Here is an 18,267-nt window from a genome sequence, read left to right as displayed (position 1 = left end):
GTGTATGTTGCAATTTAACTGTGACTGCTCCGTCTTGCTCATATCTTAAAACTTGCGTCTGTTAAAGTTCGGTTAAAATGGCCAGAGAAATGTCCTATTCCATATAAGAATGCTTATCATTGGCTACATAATGCTGGAGGTCATGCTTTATTGGATAAGTAAGTGGAGGTTATGAGTGGGCAGTGCAGGGGGAAAGGGGAAGCTGGAGAAGCTGTGCTACTATCTGTCACGGTACACAGCAGTTAAAGACAAGACTGGACAATGACAACGTTGGGATGATGTACTGCAGTAAGGGGTGCCCATCAATAAATAAAGTAGGAAGTTTTCGGCAGTGGTCTGACAGGAAAGTCTACACGGAGTCAGATTTCAGAGCTGGAGCACTGAATTGCAGTGAGTCACACAGAGAGCCTGAGAGCTGCCTTTGTTCCACTTGTGTCTGAACGTTGGAGGAGAAACAGCAGGCTCCAGTTTTTATTAACTTCTTATTTTCATAAGCATAAAACTCATGTGCACTGAACTTTTTCCTCACTTGAGGTCTTTCAACTGACTCTCAAAAAATGCTCTCATGGTAAGAACTCTCACTTCTAAATTTTACTTTTTCTTTTTTTTTCCCCTTATGCTCCTGTATTACACTCTTTGGTCTCATTCTTTCCCACCCCCCATCCCCCTTTTATTTTTTTGGCACACCTGCTCCAGGCATGCCTGGTGGACCTGGGACTTGCTGCTACTGCTCTTTGGCTTGTCAATCCATGCTGGTTCAGCAGCTCAGATCATAGAAGGTAAGACTTCTCCAAATCGTGTCTATAAATTGAGAGTAAGGGTTAATTTTAAGATATGCTTTCCTAATATGGCAAGAGACTCTACATTTCAGATCTTCATTTTCTCTGCTGCTTACTGTTCTTCATTTCATATAGGGAAGCTGCTGCCAGTTAAGATCTTAAATTGCCATTCATTCTGGAAAAGGGAAAATAAATACGTTGGTTCCCCAGCTGTAAGGCAGCCTATGATGCCTGCTCTCTCCATATTTCTTCAGAGTGTAATAATCAACAGAAAGTACTACAAAGAAATTGAGAATACTGAATGTTTTTGGGTGTATCACATCAGAGAAAGGTAGCAGAAAGCAATTAGGATAGACGTATGTGTCACTCTGGAGATATCAGGAATGTGCCAGGCACGGTGTGAGTGCAAAGACACAAATGTGATGCTTGTTCCAGTGCATAGAGATTTCTTCTGGTAAGTGTCTGAGCAAACAGTGATTTTCAGATCTCGAGTTAAATGTTTAGTTTTACCAGCCTAGCCTTTATGGACTTTCAGTGAAAAGTCTTTCTGTAATTGCAGATCATATGTTCTTGTAACAGAGCCAAATCCCTCAGCATCTCTGGAAGACATAGCTTCAAATTTAACTTAAGAGAGAGAACATAGATTTAAAAGTTTACATGTAATTTTGAGAAAAGTGAAAAAGCTTCATATATTACTTTTCCATTATGAGCAATGATACTTATGTCAAAAAGAGGTTTTTTACCATCTCATCAAAAATACTCTGCATTTGTTATGTAATTGACCCCTAGATAACTATGTGATAGGAGCATTAGAAATTATTGAAGGGAAGTAGATATTGCACATGAAGACTTTAATGTTACTCAGACGTTTTTTTTCCTTTTTAACTAACACTGCCATAGAATAGATGGTGCATCTAAGAGCCAAAGCTCTAGGTAGTTATTTCAGTAGGAGAAAAAGCCACAGATTTGTTTTCACTAACGAATGCTATAAGTGCAGATGAGAAATATGTAATGCTGTATTACAGATAGTTAATTAAGGAAACAAACTGGAACCAGGTATTAGAATGAGGAAAATGTTAATATATGTCTGAATAGCGACAGAAACACAATATATTGCATATATATTGGAGATAAATCTGTTGCATCAGGCAAAAATGTTTTTCCTGAGCTGACGAATGACAGTGCAGTGAGTGAGATCTGGACAGGAGAGAACCAAATTTTGGCACGTAGAAGTTAATAAGCAGAAGCTCATTAAAACTACAAGTACAGTGATAAAAAGAACAAATATTTATTTGACACACAATTTCTTTTTTGGTGGATCTATGCCAGTTTCTATTACCTGAAGCTTTGGTTCTTTAAATATCCTACCCTATGAAAGTCAGATCAGAAGTCAGAAGTAGGAAAGGTAACGCCTACTGATACAGGACAGCTTCTTCCTGTGCAGAATCTTATTACTGCTGGAAGGACTCCTAACCTTGCCATGAATGAAGATCAAGTGTGGTTGTGCAAGTCTCCTTAGATCACTGGAGACTTGGAGACTGTTCTGGGAATGTGTTCCTGCATGATGGTCCTAGCCTAATATTCTTCCCTACTCATTTGTCTGTTAATACAAAAGTTCCTGTTCCCAAATGTTTACTAAATTTTTCTACATCTGATTTTTAAGTGCCTGACGTAATAGGGAGCTCATGCTTTCTATTCCACAACATCATACTATGTTAACAAGCAGTATTTTCCTGATGCTTGGTTTAAATGTTTTCATCTCCTGAAATCAGGTGTTGAGTGCTAGAAATAGGAATAACCTTTGTTTTTTTTCTGGTGCTGCAAATACATGAAGGGTATAAATTCTCCCCATAACTATTTAAGAGTGAATAAGTAAAGAGGTATATACTTCAAATCTTTTAGTCTAGCTATTGCAGAAATAACCTCTTTTTCCTTTCCTACAGTTCCTTTTAGTAATAGAGCACACAGAAATAAATGATGTATTTAAGATGAAAATGTTTGGAGACACAGGGAGATGACTTGACCCTCTGGTATTCAGGCCTTTTGCTGCTAAACTTATGCTTTATCCAGTGTTCATTTTGTCACTGTCTACTTTAAGATTACTGCTTTCCAGGATTCTCCAGCCCATTGAATATTGTTGCGCTGCTTTTCTGATGGCTGACCTCTCCTCTGTCTCCTCATAGCACATATTTATATCTCTAACTTCCTTTTTATGTAAGAGGAACTGGGAATGAGTAAACGTGGTTTTAGAGGAACAGCACAGGTGTCTTCTGCTGTACCATTGTACAGGCTATATGCAAAAGGAAAAAAATACCTTGAGATGTTCTTGAGTTGGTTAAATAATGTCAAGAAAATTTCTCGTGGATTAAATTATTCACTGAGGGATGAGGAAGGAGTAACTTATTTTTTTACAAACCTGTAGACAAAGTAGTGACCCTCAAAGAGTTTAGAGGAGAAACATGTGTCATCTTTGCCTTCACCAGTCAGACAACCTCTTCAATGAGGTCTAGTGAATTTGCTTACTGGTATGCGATTAGGCAGCTATAGCCTTGTCTTCTTGTTTTCCCCAGGGGAGCACCGAATTGCGGAGGGGGGTGGAGGGTGCAGATAAAAACAAAAGCCTCAGCAGCCCTCCAGCAGAGGGCTTGAGCTCTGCCATGTACTTGTGAGAGAGATTAGAAAGATTAGTTAGAAAATTTTGATCAGTTTCCTATCAGGAAAAGTGTTTTGACCAAGTCTTGTTCTTCTTGAGGAAATCATATAATTATGGACAGTTCCTACAGAGAAGGAGGAAACAAACTGAAAGGATGGTGGGAAAGTGTAGCAGGAAAATTCAGATGGCAGTCTTTGAAATTGTTTGAGAACTTCTGGGTTTTAGTTTAACTTTTTAGTGAACTTGTGTGATGTTGGGACTTTTGTAGAAAGTGTTGCTTTCATTTCCAAGTCCTAGAATGTCTGACTACTGCTTTCTTTATAAAATGGGACAGACAATAAAACAGAGTATTTAAAACCGTATATTTAGAATCATGAGTTACTAATTCACAGTACGAGCTGAAACCCCTTCTTGATTAAAATGACATCTGTTTAGTTTGTTAAAATGAAGTTTGATATCTGTTATGTAACTTGTAGATCAAGCTATGTATTGTGACAGAATATAAAAATTTTTTTACCTATTTCAGTTTAAAATTCTGTTGCATGTTCTGCAAATTGATGGGATTTGGTCATTATTTCACCCAAACTCTTAAGAAATACTTGGATCTTGCTTTAGAGTGAAACTGAACAGGAGTTCTGAAATCTCAGCAGTTCCTGTGAGATAGAATTCTGAATTTTTACTAACTCTGTTGGAAGATTTTAGTCCCTTTCATTGCAGCTAGCATTGCACGTGTGCAAAAAGGTAAGGAATAATATGCCTTCTTCCTCTTCACCCAAATACAGTGTCATTTGAACTATGGAGCGCTTTTGCAGTTTTTCTCCTGTGTTCATGAAAATTGTGCAAATATAGTACCCTATTCTAAATGGGTTTATGTGTGAGAGGGTTAAAGATATGTTGGTGTCTTAATAAATTACTTCATCACTTGTCCTTTGTTCAAATTACAATTAAGCATGTATCTATCTGTACATAAAAGTGTAGTCTATGTTATTCTATCTTGTAGTACCTTGTGGTGCATGTACTTGGCCTTTAATTACACCTGATAAAGTATCTTGGTTTACATTGGTTACCCTGGCTGTTTTTTCCATGCGGCTTTGCATCTTCAGCCACAAATTAAGTTAGTGAATAGGTGCTCAGAACAAAGTCCTGGACATACTGGTACCCAGACAGTGGACAGAACTAAAGCTATAAAATCTGAATGTTAACTCTGCTGAAGTTTGAATGATAGAGTCCTCTCTGTCACTTGCTCTGGCCTCTTGCAGAAGTCATATTTATTCTTCCAGGCTATCTAGGCAGTTGTCAGTGTTTTTCAGTTCTTGGCATTCAAATCAGTGCATGCCTTTAAAAAAAATTTGGAAAAAAGTTGTTTAAATGTATGTGGTTCAGCAGTTTGTATTATGTTTATGTGCTCTAAAAGAAGCTTTACAAATTTCTCATTGACATCTGGGTTTTATTATTAGCCAAGCTGAACAGCGCTTTCTTGCCCTAAGTAACATGCTCAGCAATAGTTTACATAAAGTAAATATTTGTCTCTTTCCTTGGCTCTCTGTACACAGAATGGCTGTCATTAGGCTGTTGACATAAACTTTGCCCTCATGACCTGCTGAGTTTAATGGAGGAATCCTGAATGATTGACTTTCATTGGCTGTTGATGAACTGGTGTGATTCATACAAGCAGCTAGCCGGCACTTCTCTTCACAATGAACCGACTTAATGAGTGGAAATAAATATGTATATACATTTAAAAACTTGTTTCTATCAAGATATTACTGTATGTGCTTTGAGTGTTAAATGTGTACAATCACACTGACTTATGTGGTGATACGGATGGTTCAGTCTATTCTTTCCTAAGACAGAACACAATTACAGTAATGCTGGTCTGTAGGGAGCACAGTATTTCGTAAAGATAACTTAGATGGCACTATATCCTCTTGTACCAGACCGAGCATTTGGACATCATCAAACTGCACTTGAGTCTAAATGAAACAAGCCACTGTGTATCTTTCAGGGGCGTCTTCAGGCTGTTACCAGCTGTTGTGCATGTTTTTAATGTGGGGCTGAGCATGATTTCATAGTTGATAAAATGCCTTTCCATGCAAAACATAGTTAATTTACTATAGAAAATCAGTTGGGTTCAGTCGGGGTCATCTGTATGAGTAGCTGAAGAGATTGATTTAGTAAATTTGTTCCATTTTGTCACTTTTCTAAATGGATTCGTTTTCTGCGTAACACCCTCTACATGCTAATTCTCTTGGACAATAAACTACATGTTTGCTAAGCTACTCTACCAGGCAACAGAAGATTTTTTTTGGCCGCCTTTGAGGCCTCAGAAGGGGAAACCAGCTGGGGTGGATATAGCGTTATAATGGCTATCTTCATTTCCTCTCTGAAGGCGCCCTGATCACACTGGAAGCCTGCAGTAAGCAGGTGTTTCCATGATCTGAATAGAACTTGAAATCTCAATTGTGCTTGCGTTTGCCACTAAATGGTGTTTGAAGGACCTGCTCTGCTGAGAAAGACCATACTGAAATACTTCCTTTCTATGTTGTTCTGGCTCAGTTCTAGACAATGCAACACAAGGAATTTCGTGAAAGAAGTCCTAGTGGTCTCCTGAGTATTTAAATGCATATACATCTGTTTGGGCACTGCCATGCCCACTCATGGATTTCACACAGCCTTGTACTATTGCTGTGTTACTCAATTTGTGTCCTATGCAGCAGCTGCTGCATAAAAACTGCTAGTTCCAGGTACTCCAGGTACTTCTGGTAGTACCTGCTAACCAGCATCAATTTAATTAAAATGTTTCAACTGTGATTCATTTCCTATATGTTAAGGACAATGCCTGATACTAATGATCTAGTGTCAGGTACTGAACTACCACTCCTTGCTACAGAAGTGAAGGGATGACTGGAGAGAACGAGAAATACCGCTTTAAGTGGCTAGGAGTAGCTAGCAGAATACAGTGATTTACACTGTGTGCATAATAACCTTGGCTTGTTTGGTTCAAGCAGGTGAACACAGACACAACTACAGATTTCAGCTGCCAGCTGCCATTTCAATAAAAGAGCATCGGAAGAGAAGATTTGATTGCACTATTTATGTTTGGGATATTCAAAGGGTTCCAAAGAACTTATTTCTTATTCTAACATGTTAATTTCCAAATCAAACACTTGTTTTGGAGGCTGCCTGTCCCTTTGGCTGTGATTTTTTCCCCTTTCTTTTGGTGTGTGAGCTGTGGATTGGTCTGGTTTTTCTCATAGTGGTATCTCACATTTGACCAAATTCATGCGGTAGCTTTGCCAATTTACACAGTGTGCCTTGGCTAGAAAGACAGTGAATTGTGCAGTCTGGTGAAATCTGAAGGCTTTATTTCAGATGTCATTAGTGTTACCCATTTAAGAGAGGATGACTATTTACCACCACTGTTTCTAGGTCATCAAACAATCTTTTCCCATTTGGCCAACCCACACAATTACAGCAGGTTTAAAAACCAAAAAAATTAGCCAGCAATTTGGACCGTAGTGAATTCTATCCATGTAATCTTCCCATCTCTAGTAGCTCCTGTTCCCAAACATGGAAAGTAACAGACATTGCAGAGAGTAGAATGCAGGTAGAATTCTCCCAAAGAATAAGTAAAATGGGCAAACCCTAATTTTAATGTATATGCATATGAGGAGTGTGAAACAACAGATGTATTATTCAGGATACCTTCTGATGAGAAAGCCTTGGAAAAAGCAACAGACAGGGCTGAATGTGCCCTGCCAAAGAACTGCAGTATTTTCAATCAATATCTGTCTTGCAGCCCAATCTGAGAAGAACCACAGTCTGAACCAAGTTTTTCTGAGGGGTTCTGAAAAGAACCAGGGTTTTCTGGAGGCACACAAGTGTGTTTCATTCCAAACATTCAATTGACGGAGGCCTGAAGTTGGTAATAGTGATTCAGTGATGAGATTTTAATTTGAACTGCACCATCATTCATGGTCTTTTGCTTCACCTTCAGTACAGAAGATAGAATATTAACAAGAATGGGCTTTAGCCAGTTCATTCTATGCTTGGGAATCTCCAGGGTCTTATGACTCTGGGTCTACCTCCACTGCTGCCACCGAATCCACTTTTTGCTGTGATCAGTTCCTACCATAGTAACTTATAACTACTCAGGTAGCATTAAGTTCCAGTCCTATTTGTGGCATATCTTTCGCTGAACGGTGAAATCACAGTTCTATACATAGTCAGGATGTCTGATTCTGCTTCTTTGGAAAGCTGAATACAACTTTTGACTTCCTCTGTACTTTTTTGGTGGTCAGGGACTAAGAGGGCATTATATTGCATGGTCATTGCTCATTGCATTTTATATCCACTTCCCTTCTTGCAAGTGATACGCATTACCTAACTCAAGGAGAACAGAACCCACCTAGAAAAGATTTTAATTTTGTGCTGCCTGCTAAAGAGCAAGTTGATGACTCTTGAGAGAAAAGAATATTGCTCCAAGACATGCTTCAATGTTTCCTATAAGCACTAGCTATGTTGTGTGGATATTCTGAATAGCCCGTAACTGAGGTTTACTGCAAAACAGTTTCAGAACATAAATCAGTGTGGCATCCAAGCTCTGATTCATCTCTGGTGATATTTCATGTGACTAAAATCGAACAGTAAAAGGACGCATACAAGAGGTGGAAACAGGCTCAGGTGGCATGGCAGAAACATAGAGACACTGTCTGAGAGTACAGTAATGAGGTCAGGAAAGCCAAAGCCCATGTGGAATTAAATCTAGCAAGGGATGTGAAGAGCAACAATAAGGGCTTCTACAGGTATACCAGCAGCAAAAAGAAGACTAGAAAAAATGTGGACCTGCTGCTGAATGAGGCAAGGAACCTGGTGACAGGGACATGGAAACTGCCGAGGTATACAATGCCTTCTTTGCCTTGCTTTTTACTGGTAGGATTTCCCTTCAGGAAACTGAGCCCCTGAAACCACTGGGAAAGTCTGGAGCAAGGAAGATTTACCCTCCATTGAGGAGGACTGAGTGAGGGAGCATTGAAACCAGTTGGACATATGCAAGTCCACGGGACCTGATGGGACACATCCAGGAGGGCTCATCAAGTTGGCTGATGTCATTGAGATAGGACTCTTGATTATCTTTGGAAGATCCTGGTGATCAGGAGAGGTTCCTGAGGACAGGAAGGAAGCCAATGTCACTCCTAATATCAAGAAGAGCAAGGAGTAGGATCTGGGGAACAGCAGGCTGATCAGCTCATCTCAGTCCCTGGGAAGGTGTGGGAGCACATAATCACAGAAGCTATTTCCAGACCTAGTAAGAACAAGGTGATTAGTAGTCAGCACATATTTGTGAAGGGAAAAATCATGCCCGAGAACCTCATAGCCTTCAGCAATAGAATGACAAGCTCAGTGGATGAGGGAAAGACAGTTCATATTTGTGTCTTGACTTGTGCAAGACTTTCAACACTATCTCCTGTAACATCCACATTGATAAACTCATAAAGTACGGACTAGATAAGTGGTCAGTGAGGTGGATTGACAACTGTCTGAACTATGTGCGCTTGAAGGGGTGTAATCAGCGGTGTGAAGTCCAGCTCAATGCCAGTTACTACTAGTGTACCCTGTGGTGCATACTGAGACCAACACTTTTTCACATCCTCATTAACAACATGGGTGATGTGATAGACTGCATCCTCAGCAAGTTTGCAGATGACACAAAACTGAGAGGAGTAGCTGATACATGGGATGGTTGTGCTGCCATTCAGAGAGCCCTTGACAGGCTGGAAAAAAGTATCAACAGAAATCTCCTGACTTTCAGCAAAGGAAATGCCAAGTCCCACACCTGGTGAGGATTAACCTAGTACAAGCTGGGGTAGGACTGGCTGAAAAGTAGCCTTGCTGAAAAGGACTTGGAGGTTTTTGTGGACAAGCTGATCATGAGCCAGCAATGTACCCTGTGGCAAAGAAGGCCAAGAGCACCCTGGGCTGTGTTTGGAAAAATATAGGCAGCAGGATGAGGGAAGTGACCTTTCCCTTCCTCCCAGTGGTGAGGCCACATCTGGAGTACTGTGTCCAGCTCTGGGCTTCCCAGTTTAGGAGAGACACGGACATACTGGACAAGTCCAGTAAAGGGCAACTGAAATAATTAAAGGATTGGAGTGTCTGCCTTAGAGCAGCAGTCTGCTGAATCTGCTCCAGTTTATCAATGTCTTTCTTTTACTGGGGTCCCTAAACCAGATGCAGTATTCTACATGTGGTCTAATGAGTGTCAAGTAAAGGGGAATAATCTTTTCCCTCTTGCTACTAGCTGTGCTCCTGTCATTACAGCCAACAGTGCTGTTGGCAGCTTTTGCTGCTTGGGCATGCTGCTGGCTCATGTTGAGTGTGCTGCCTACCAGGACCCCCAGGTCCTTTTCTCCAGAGCTGTTGCTCGCCCTGTATGCTTGCAGAGATTTCTTCCTTGACTGGTGTAGGATTTTGCATTTGTCCTTGATGAATTTTATAAGATTCCTGTTGTGCCATTCTTTCAGCCTTTCTAGGTCCCTCTAGATGGCAGCCCTGTCCCTGAGCACATCAATTGCCCCCTTCCCCCCCCTCCTCCTTTGATGTCACCTGCAAACTTCATCAGAGTTCACTGCATTGCCTCCTCAAGTCACTGGTAAAGATGTTAAACAGGACAGATCTCAGAGTAGACACCTGTGGTCTGCTTGTTACCTCAAGGCAGAGAATGACCCATTAACCACTATGCTCTGAGCCCAGTCATCCAACCAGTTACTTACCCATGCAGCTGCCTGCCCATTCAGAGTTGCACTTCCTAACCTGGATAGAAGAATATTGTATCAATGCTTGCAGAAGGGTTAGAATGGCTGAGTGGTCTAAGGCATTCTGGTTTTAGTGGGTTAATTATCTGGTTAATTATCAAGCTATTTAGCTAAATAAGAGTTACCAAGACTGGCTCTTCTGTGCCATTCAGAACAGAGGACCAAGCTAGACTTCTGGATTTCTGCGTACATACCTATCCATATCATTGTAAGGACCTGGAGCTTAATGTTACAGTACATGGTAGTGTAACCTGAAGTTCAGCTGCATTATCCTTTTACAAACACAGGCTTCTACAAGGTGCAACTAGTCACTACATGCATAAGAAGATAGACTTTATTTTCAGAGCTTTGTTTTCTTTCTTTCTTTCAGTGACCAAATGGTCAAATTTCTGAAGTGACAGAGAACTGAGTCTTCTATGAGAGACAAAATTGTGCATGGTATCTAAGACAAAATACTCTGACAGCTAAGATACCCAGATTTAGATCTCAACAAATGCAATCAAAACTGACAGACCGTGAATGTTTCTGAGTCCAGACTGAAATGTACTTGTGGACAGTGCCCTCCTAGTGCGTAAGGTAGAGCTCCCAATAACTTTAAGTGTAGATCTCAGAATCAAAAAGTTCCTAAAAGTGCTTTGTTTGCCTAAGAAAGATGAAGCTTAGAGTAAGCCATTTGGATTACATTATTTTGCAAGTGACAGTGGAATATGTGCGATATGGGCAGACAGAATGCAAATAGCAGTGTTAGCTCAGAGAAGTCCTTCTCAGTTTTGTGGCAAGAGTACTACAGAAGACCAAAAGACTGTCAGTTTGACAATAGAATCTTCATTTATGTATCCAAACATGTATGTATACAAGAAATAAATACATGAAAAAGAAGCGCTTACTGCTTCCCCCAAGGAAAGAAGATGGTGGAGCACAATTTGCTCCAAGTATTTTCTACTTGGTTTTTCAAAAAAGTGTCATTGAAACTTCAGAGCATATCTGTTATGTGCATTCAGTTTCTGTTTAGGAAGTACTATTTTCTCAGACTGTCGTTATATAGTGTTCTACTTAGGTAAACTGTTTAACTAGAAAACACTACATGATTTTTATGGGCTACAAAGTAAGAGATATCAGTTTTGTCCTGGGGAATAATAGTGGAAGAAAACCAACAGAAGCTCAAAATTGCCTTGGAAGAAGCCAGAACTACCTCACTAAAGCTAAACAAACAAAACTGAAAATGCCTTTTAATGGAAATAACTACCTGACAGCAAACTTACCTGAACATCTCAGGTAGAATGTGGTCCCATAATTAAAAGCGATCCCTGCAAAAATTTTAAGACTTGTTGAGCCATGAGCCATGCTCATGGGAAAAACAAGCACCTAGAAAGAGCAGATCTGTTTGGGGTGGGAGAGGAACTATGTAGCTTTTCTAGATGTATTATTCTCTCTTCCTTGATGGTACCAAAGAAGCTGAACAGATGACAGTATGTATCAAGTCCTTTTTTCCCCACCATTATATGTATATACTGCATCATGATATGTTTGATGTCTTAATTTGATAACTAACAGCCATCATACTCAAGCGTACTTTGCAGCGTACATTGTTTCTTGAAATACGCTAATTTAGAGTTGTTACTGTTTGTCCCTGTGTTTCTTTCTGTCCCACAGAAAACTTCTGGCTCAGTACTGTTCTGTTTCATTAGAAGGTATATCTTCAAGAAGGCAAAGGGCTGTTGTGAACAACCAAAACAAATGTACTGGTAGCTTGTTTAATTACTAGGCAGCAACATGTATATGGTGGTCTACAAAGCGAAGTATGTAGTGGTGAAGAAAATAAGGGGAAAATTATGCAAAACCTAAGGCTTTTCTAGGAATTCTCTCATATTTGGAATTCCTAACATCAAAGTATCCATTGATCAGGCTCAGTAATCCTCCTTGCCAGTCCATTGGCTGCATCGCAGAGTGGGGTGTGAGGGCACAGTGTCTCTCCACAGTACGGATCTTTATTTCTGCCATCCCACTTTGGTTAACTACATACTAACTTAATACACTGCATCACTTCTGTGAATATGATGCTTTTTTATTCTCAGAGGGCCAAAGTGTTAGCTTTTCTTAGTCTTCAGCTTTTCACAAGCTGTTCCAGTTCCATCTGTTTCAAGCCTTTGCCAAACCAACATAGCTCTTGACTTGGTCGGAGGAACTACTCCTGTACAATGAATGCTCCACAGTAGTACTGCCGTTTTGCGGTGCTTGCGATTGTGTGTATGTATGAATCTAACCCGTTCCTGCTATTCACTGTAAAAAAAAAAGCAAACATTTCATCCTTTTCAGACTAGCTGTGAATGTGGTTTGACACACATGGTTTGATTTTTTTTTTCTGTCTTTAGTTTTCTTTCAAATGCAATTACAGGAAAGGTATATGACACGTGCAAGTTTTCTCAGCTGAAAAAAATCTGGCTTTTGATCAAAATAACCCATCAGTTATTGTAGTGAAATGGTATTAATGTAAAAACACTTATCTGAAAGAGTTTTGAATTTTTAATTAGAGTTCTACAATATATGATATATTAGTGTATAACTGCATTTTTTTTAACAAACAATACTTGGCTGAACTCAAAATACTGCTAAAGTGGCCTTATATTATAATCAAGGCCTTGATTCTACATGTATATTTCTTGCTGTGATTTTTTTTCTGATGCACTTACAGTGAAACAAATATATATCATGAGATGCAAATCTGACAAATAAGTACCACATGGCAATTTCCTGGTCCAGAGATATGATGAATGGGGGGTGGGGATGGTGTTCAGTATAAATCTGAACATGCTTAAAATTTAAAGGATGCATTCCCAGTGGAAAAATAAACAAATCACTGGTGACCTGAAGTATTGTAGCTCCTTTTCACACTTCTCTTACAGAATTTCAAAAGATAGAACAGAATTGTGGCAACTCTGTAACTGCTTTTCCCACACCAGCTTTGAATTGTCCAACAAGGAGGCTTTCGTAATTTCTCCTGAAATATTACCCTTCAGAAAGCTAATTTTTTCTATGTTGATCAAAGTTGCTTTTTATTTCTGAAAAAAAGACATAACCAGTGGGAAAAAACTGCTGCTCCAACTAGGAGTTAATGCAGACACCCCTGAGAATTTACAGTATGAATATTAAATGAATACTTACTTAGCAACTCTGTGGGATACTGAAGTTACTTGTATCCTAAGCATCCTATTTCAAGATATATTGTTTCCAGACACATTGCAGAATTCCCATAAAGAGTGTTCAGAAGAAGTTAGTGTCTCATTTCGCTCCTATACAGTCAGCAGAACAAAACTTTACTAGTAAATGCATGATTTGGTACAAATCCCGGAGGCAACTATGGGGAAAGCTAGCTTATCTACATGAATACCTTGTCTTGCCATCTGTTCTGTGTATAATTACTATACTGTAGCCACACACTGAAGTATTAAACTATCCCTGTGTGATATGTTTATTAGATATGAACAAAAATTATTTTTCCCCATCTGAATATTTAGCTCTGCTGTGTTTTCTCTTCTTTATGGATAAATCTTTATATGCAGATCAGTGCAACACAAACAACGCAGACCAAAATCCATGACAGAAAAGTCACGTAGAACAGTCTATTAGAGTGACACCATCATCCAAGTGGTTGGTAGGTAGTGTTTGTTTCCTTACTGAGGAAGCTGGGACAACAGTGTGCCTCAAACTCCTTTTGGCATTTCCATTTTTGATTCAAAGTATGTAGAAGGAGCAGACTTTGCATTCAGAAACCAGAAGAGGTGGGGAGGCACTCAGCACTTTTCTCCATATCCTCATGCATCTGCACAAGGATCAGGGACGATCTCAGTCCTAATGCCTGTATCTTTCCTAAAGTGCAAGTGTATCGATTTGACAGGCCTCAGATGGTTCTCTACATACTCTATAATGGTCATGACACAAAGAGGTCTCAATAGCCAGATTGCTTAAAATACATCTTGTAAGTTGTAGGGAAAACCTAAAGATTGAGGGTTGTCTTCATGTTATCTGGGGATTTCCCAAAATGAACCTCTCTTAGTCCACTTTAGAAACTTAAAGCATTCTTCACCTGAAGACAAAACTTCTGCTAAGCAGCTAGAATAGCCTGGAGTATGTAGTATATATACCTGGCATCATCCTTTCTTTCCTTACTGGAGCATCACCACTTCGTCAGCTGTTCTTGTTCAATATTCTATTACTGTTGACTTGTAAACACTAAGTGTCTCTTGTAACTACTTCAGCCACCCTGTATCTCAAGAAATTTCCACTCCTGGGTAAGGTGACGATGTGGGCCCCATCATCGCTTCATAGGTGATTATAGAGATGACAGTCAGACCCTTCTCAGAGGACAAAACAGAGCAAGAGGACAAATTACAGACAAAAGTTGCAGCAAATGAAATTTTGATTGAACAAGTGGAAAAAATTTCTTCACCATGACAGTGATTAAGTTCTGTAAAATGTTGCTGAGAGAGGTTGTGGGATCTCCATCCTTGCAGATATCCTAAACTTGACTAGACAGGGCTCTAAGCAACCTGATTCTTCAGGTTAGCCCTGTATTGAGCAGCAGATTGAACTAGATGACCTTTAGAGGGCCCTTCTAAACTACTTTTTTCTATGATTTTAAATAGGGAACTTAAAGTTGGACTTCACATGCTTAATTCCTTTGTGAATCTGGTTCTCAGTGGCTTGCCCATGGTCACAGAAAAGGGCAGTTAAAGACCAGGAGAGTGAGTACAGGTAATACTATATGACCTGGATCATGCTTGGCTGTCTTAATCCACTGCTGTTTCTGAAGCTTGTTAGAACAAGTTAGAGAGCTGGTAGGCTGCTAACACTAATTCAGCCATCAGTAACACTAAACCCAATATTTGTATGGAATCAAATACCCCTTTTCCACTTTACATATTTGTCTAAAGATGGGTCAAAGAATGTACCCTTTTCCTTTTCCCTTTTCCCTTTTCCTTTTTCTCTTTTCCCTCTTCCCTTTTCCCTTTTCCCTTTCCTCTTGCCCCTTCTCTATTCTTCCTTCTCCCTTTCCCTCTTCCTCCTCCCTTTCCCTTTCCACTTCCCTTTCTCATTCTGTCTTGTTTTGAAGTTCTGTAAAATGCTTTTGGCAAAAAAAACTTGGAGCAGAACACAGGAATATGTTACTGTAACCCTATGACTTTTCATCTTTCCTCATGGTGCTGCTGATCCTGAGGCTGAGTAAACAATGCTCTTGTCCTCCCTTCTTAGGGGGTGGAGGTTAAGGATTTTTGAAGTGTTAAGCCCTTTCTTGTTCTCTGTCCTTTCAGGGGCTCATGGTCAGGCATACTATACTGACCACAAACGCTATGGTCCATCCTTCTCTGCAGCTGTTGCACCCTGCCTCAGAAGACCCTATCGCTGTAACTATAGTAGCATTAAATGACTCACAGGAGGGGAGACCTTTGGGCAAGTGCTTATTATAGTATCTGACAAATCAGCTAATGTCCAGTCCATCAATCTGCCCCAGAAGGACTTAGTAACCTCCTCACTTGTTGTCTGTTGATTTTCTGCTCAGCAGCATGATGCTGAATAATCCTGATACATGTAAAATATCCTCCTCTTTTCATTCTAGTAGAGAAGTGGGGAGGCCAGTACCCTAAGAATGGGGAACTGGAGCAGTCTTTTTTCAAAAGAATGAGCCTCAAATTACAACTTAATTTGAAAGTGAAATCTAGCGTAGGGATCGTGGGGCCATGAGGAACCACAGCATGTCCCATAGGCATTTGACATATGCACCAGGACCCACAGAAGTCCATGAAAGGCTTTCTAGTGACTTAGGCTTTGAATTACATGGGTGCTGTAGCTGAATTCCTAATCTTTCCATGAAAATTCCATGAAATAACAACTTTAGCTGTTTGGGACAGAGGCTGAATGTAGCTCTGCATTATTACAAGCAAACCTGTTACTACAGTGACTATGATGACATTAGCTCCTGGATTATTGTCCTTCTACTACTGCACAAGTTAAACTCAATATAAAAAGTGAAGTCTCTGATTTCAAGAAGTATTTCTCAAAAAAAAAAAAAAAATCAGATCCTGAGCATGGAAAAATGTCTAAAGGCAGAAAATGAAAAACTGTCTGCCAAAAGTATTAATGATATCACCAGCATGATCAATACAGTACGTAAGATCAATTGCCTTTTCTTGATGTTCTTTTTACATGCATTTTCATTTTTGCAATACAGAATAGTATGGAGGAGAATTTCCCCTCTGTCTAACTCGAAGACATAATTCATTACCTGGAGTTAATTACTTTAAAATGCTATCTTATTATGCCAGATATGCTTACCTCAAATGTACAACAAATAGTTCAGACCCAGAGGACTCTGTCCTACAGGGGCCAGACTCCTAAAATATCAGTTTTGGTGACTTTGTCAGCTAAGCTGTGATTTATTGTTCTAATTCTGTGTTATTCCTGCTATACATATGCATATGTCACAGAAAATAAACAGCACTCTAGTTTAGGATAATCACTGAACATTATGAAAGGTTCCCATCCTGCAATATTTATGTACATTTTAAACTTAAAGCAGGCAAGAAGTCCTTGCTGAAACTGGGGCTTATACAGCTGCTAAAAGTTAATGACATACATAAGTGATTGTAGGATCAGGGCTTGAATAAACAAAGAAGAGTAGGTGGGAAGATTGAGAAAACAAACATATATTTCTTCCCTTAGTTACCACAAATTCATAAAATGCAATCAAACCTAGCACAGGTGTACACTCATTGTCTATACTTCTTTCTCGTAATTTTAACTCAGAAACAAATACGTGTGCACTGCCCAAACTGGAAATCAATGACTGCTGGAAAAAGACTTGTGCCTGTCTTAGTTGTGATATAAATCACTAATAAATTCTTATGTGTGTTCCTCATTATGTAAATTTTTACAGCTATATGACCTTACAAAGTGTTACTTGGCAGAATTCTGTCTTTGAAGACCAAGAACCACTTGCCTTACAAAATTCTTTGTGGCATGATATTAATCTGACAACACATTTCATGTTTCTCTAGATACAAGAAAATTTTGACACCCAATTACATGAATCAATTTTTTTCATTCATAGTTTTTCTTCACTTAGAAGCCATTTGATGAATATGTCTGTGCTCTAAATATATACTCAGGAAGATGTTACTATAATTCTTATTTTCTTGATAGCAGGTATAGACTGTCAGGGAGCATCAAAGGCAGGCTGCTCTGTAGAGGTCAGGGAGCTGGAAGCCAACCATGTTAAGTGACCTCATCAACAAGGGCACGGTTCCACAGTAGCAAAGCAAAATGAGCAGAGTATGCTTGCTGACGGTAAGCAAGTTCAGCCAAGAGTCCAAATCATTGCACAAGTCCACAGTGATGAGGCAGGTCCAATGTCAAGCCAGGAATTCAAGTCTGTGGGTAAAGGTCTGGATCTGGATCAGCAGGATACATGGCTAGACATGGGCATTGCTACATTGGAGCTGCAGCATAGCACAGGCAGGGACCAAAGGCAAGATCCTCTGTTTAAAGGCAAGTGCCAAAAGGAGGAGTGAGGGGAGACCCTGCTGCGGCTTCTTAGCACTGTTATTGCAGGGGATGTTAAATGCATGAGACCTAACTGTCATAGAACAATAAAACCTCTGTCCCTGCTCTGGAAATGAACCTCTTTGTAACTGAGGTGTCTTCAGATTTTAATGTACAGTAGAGAGCACTGTCTTGGTTATCTGCCTGGATGCAGAATAGTGAGTAGCTCCTCCTGGTTTTTATTACAGCTGAAGTGGTTACACCACTGATGATGTGGTTAACCTTTTCTCACAGAGAATTGTAATTACATTGCATGATCTTTTGATCTAGGCTTTCACTTCAGGATGTAGCCTTATTATTCATCTATGCATATTATGTGACTTTGTTGCACAGAAGCAATGGTGCAACCACTGGTGTGTGAGCAGCAATTCTTGTCAGATACAAAATGGCAGAATGGTAGGAATCTAAGCCCTAATGGATGGTC

At 39.7% G+C, this 18,267-nt stretch overlaps 1 protein-coding gene across 1 annotated transcript in view; it reads left to right on the top strand.

The window, feature by feature from the left end:
- The first annotated feature begins 507 nt into the window (after nucleotides 1-507).
- LOC127013308 (collagen alpha-1(XV) chain-like) overlaps nucleotides 508-18,267 on the top strand; it is a 160,167-nt gene continuing 142,407 nt past the window's right edge. The window contains exons 1-2 of the mRNA XM_050892108.1: nucleotides 508-568; nucleotides 697-779. Coding sequence (XP_050748065.1) covers nucleotides 558-568; nucleotides 697-779 — 94 coding nt within the window. The 5' untranslated portion in view covers nucleotides 508-557. The remainder of the gene's footprint in view (nucleotides 569-696; nucleotides 780-18,267) is intronic.

Source organism: Gymnogyps californianus, chromosome 2 (assembly GCF_018139145.2).
Source record: "Gymnogyps californianus isolate 813 chromosome 2, ASM1813914v2, whole genome shotgun sequence".
NCBI lineage: Eukaryota > Metazoa > Chordata > Aves > Accipitriformes > Cathartidae > Gymnogyps > Gymnogyps californianus.
This window is presented reverse-complemented; position numbering and strand designations above follow the sequence as displayed.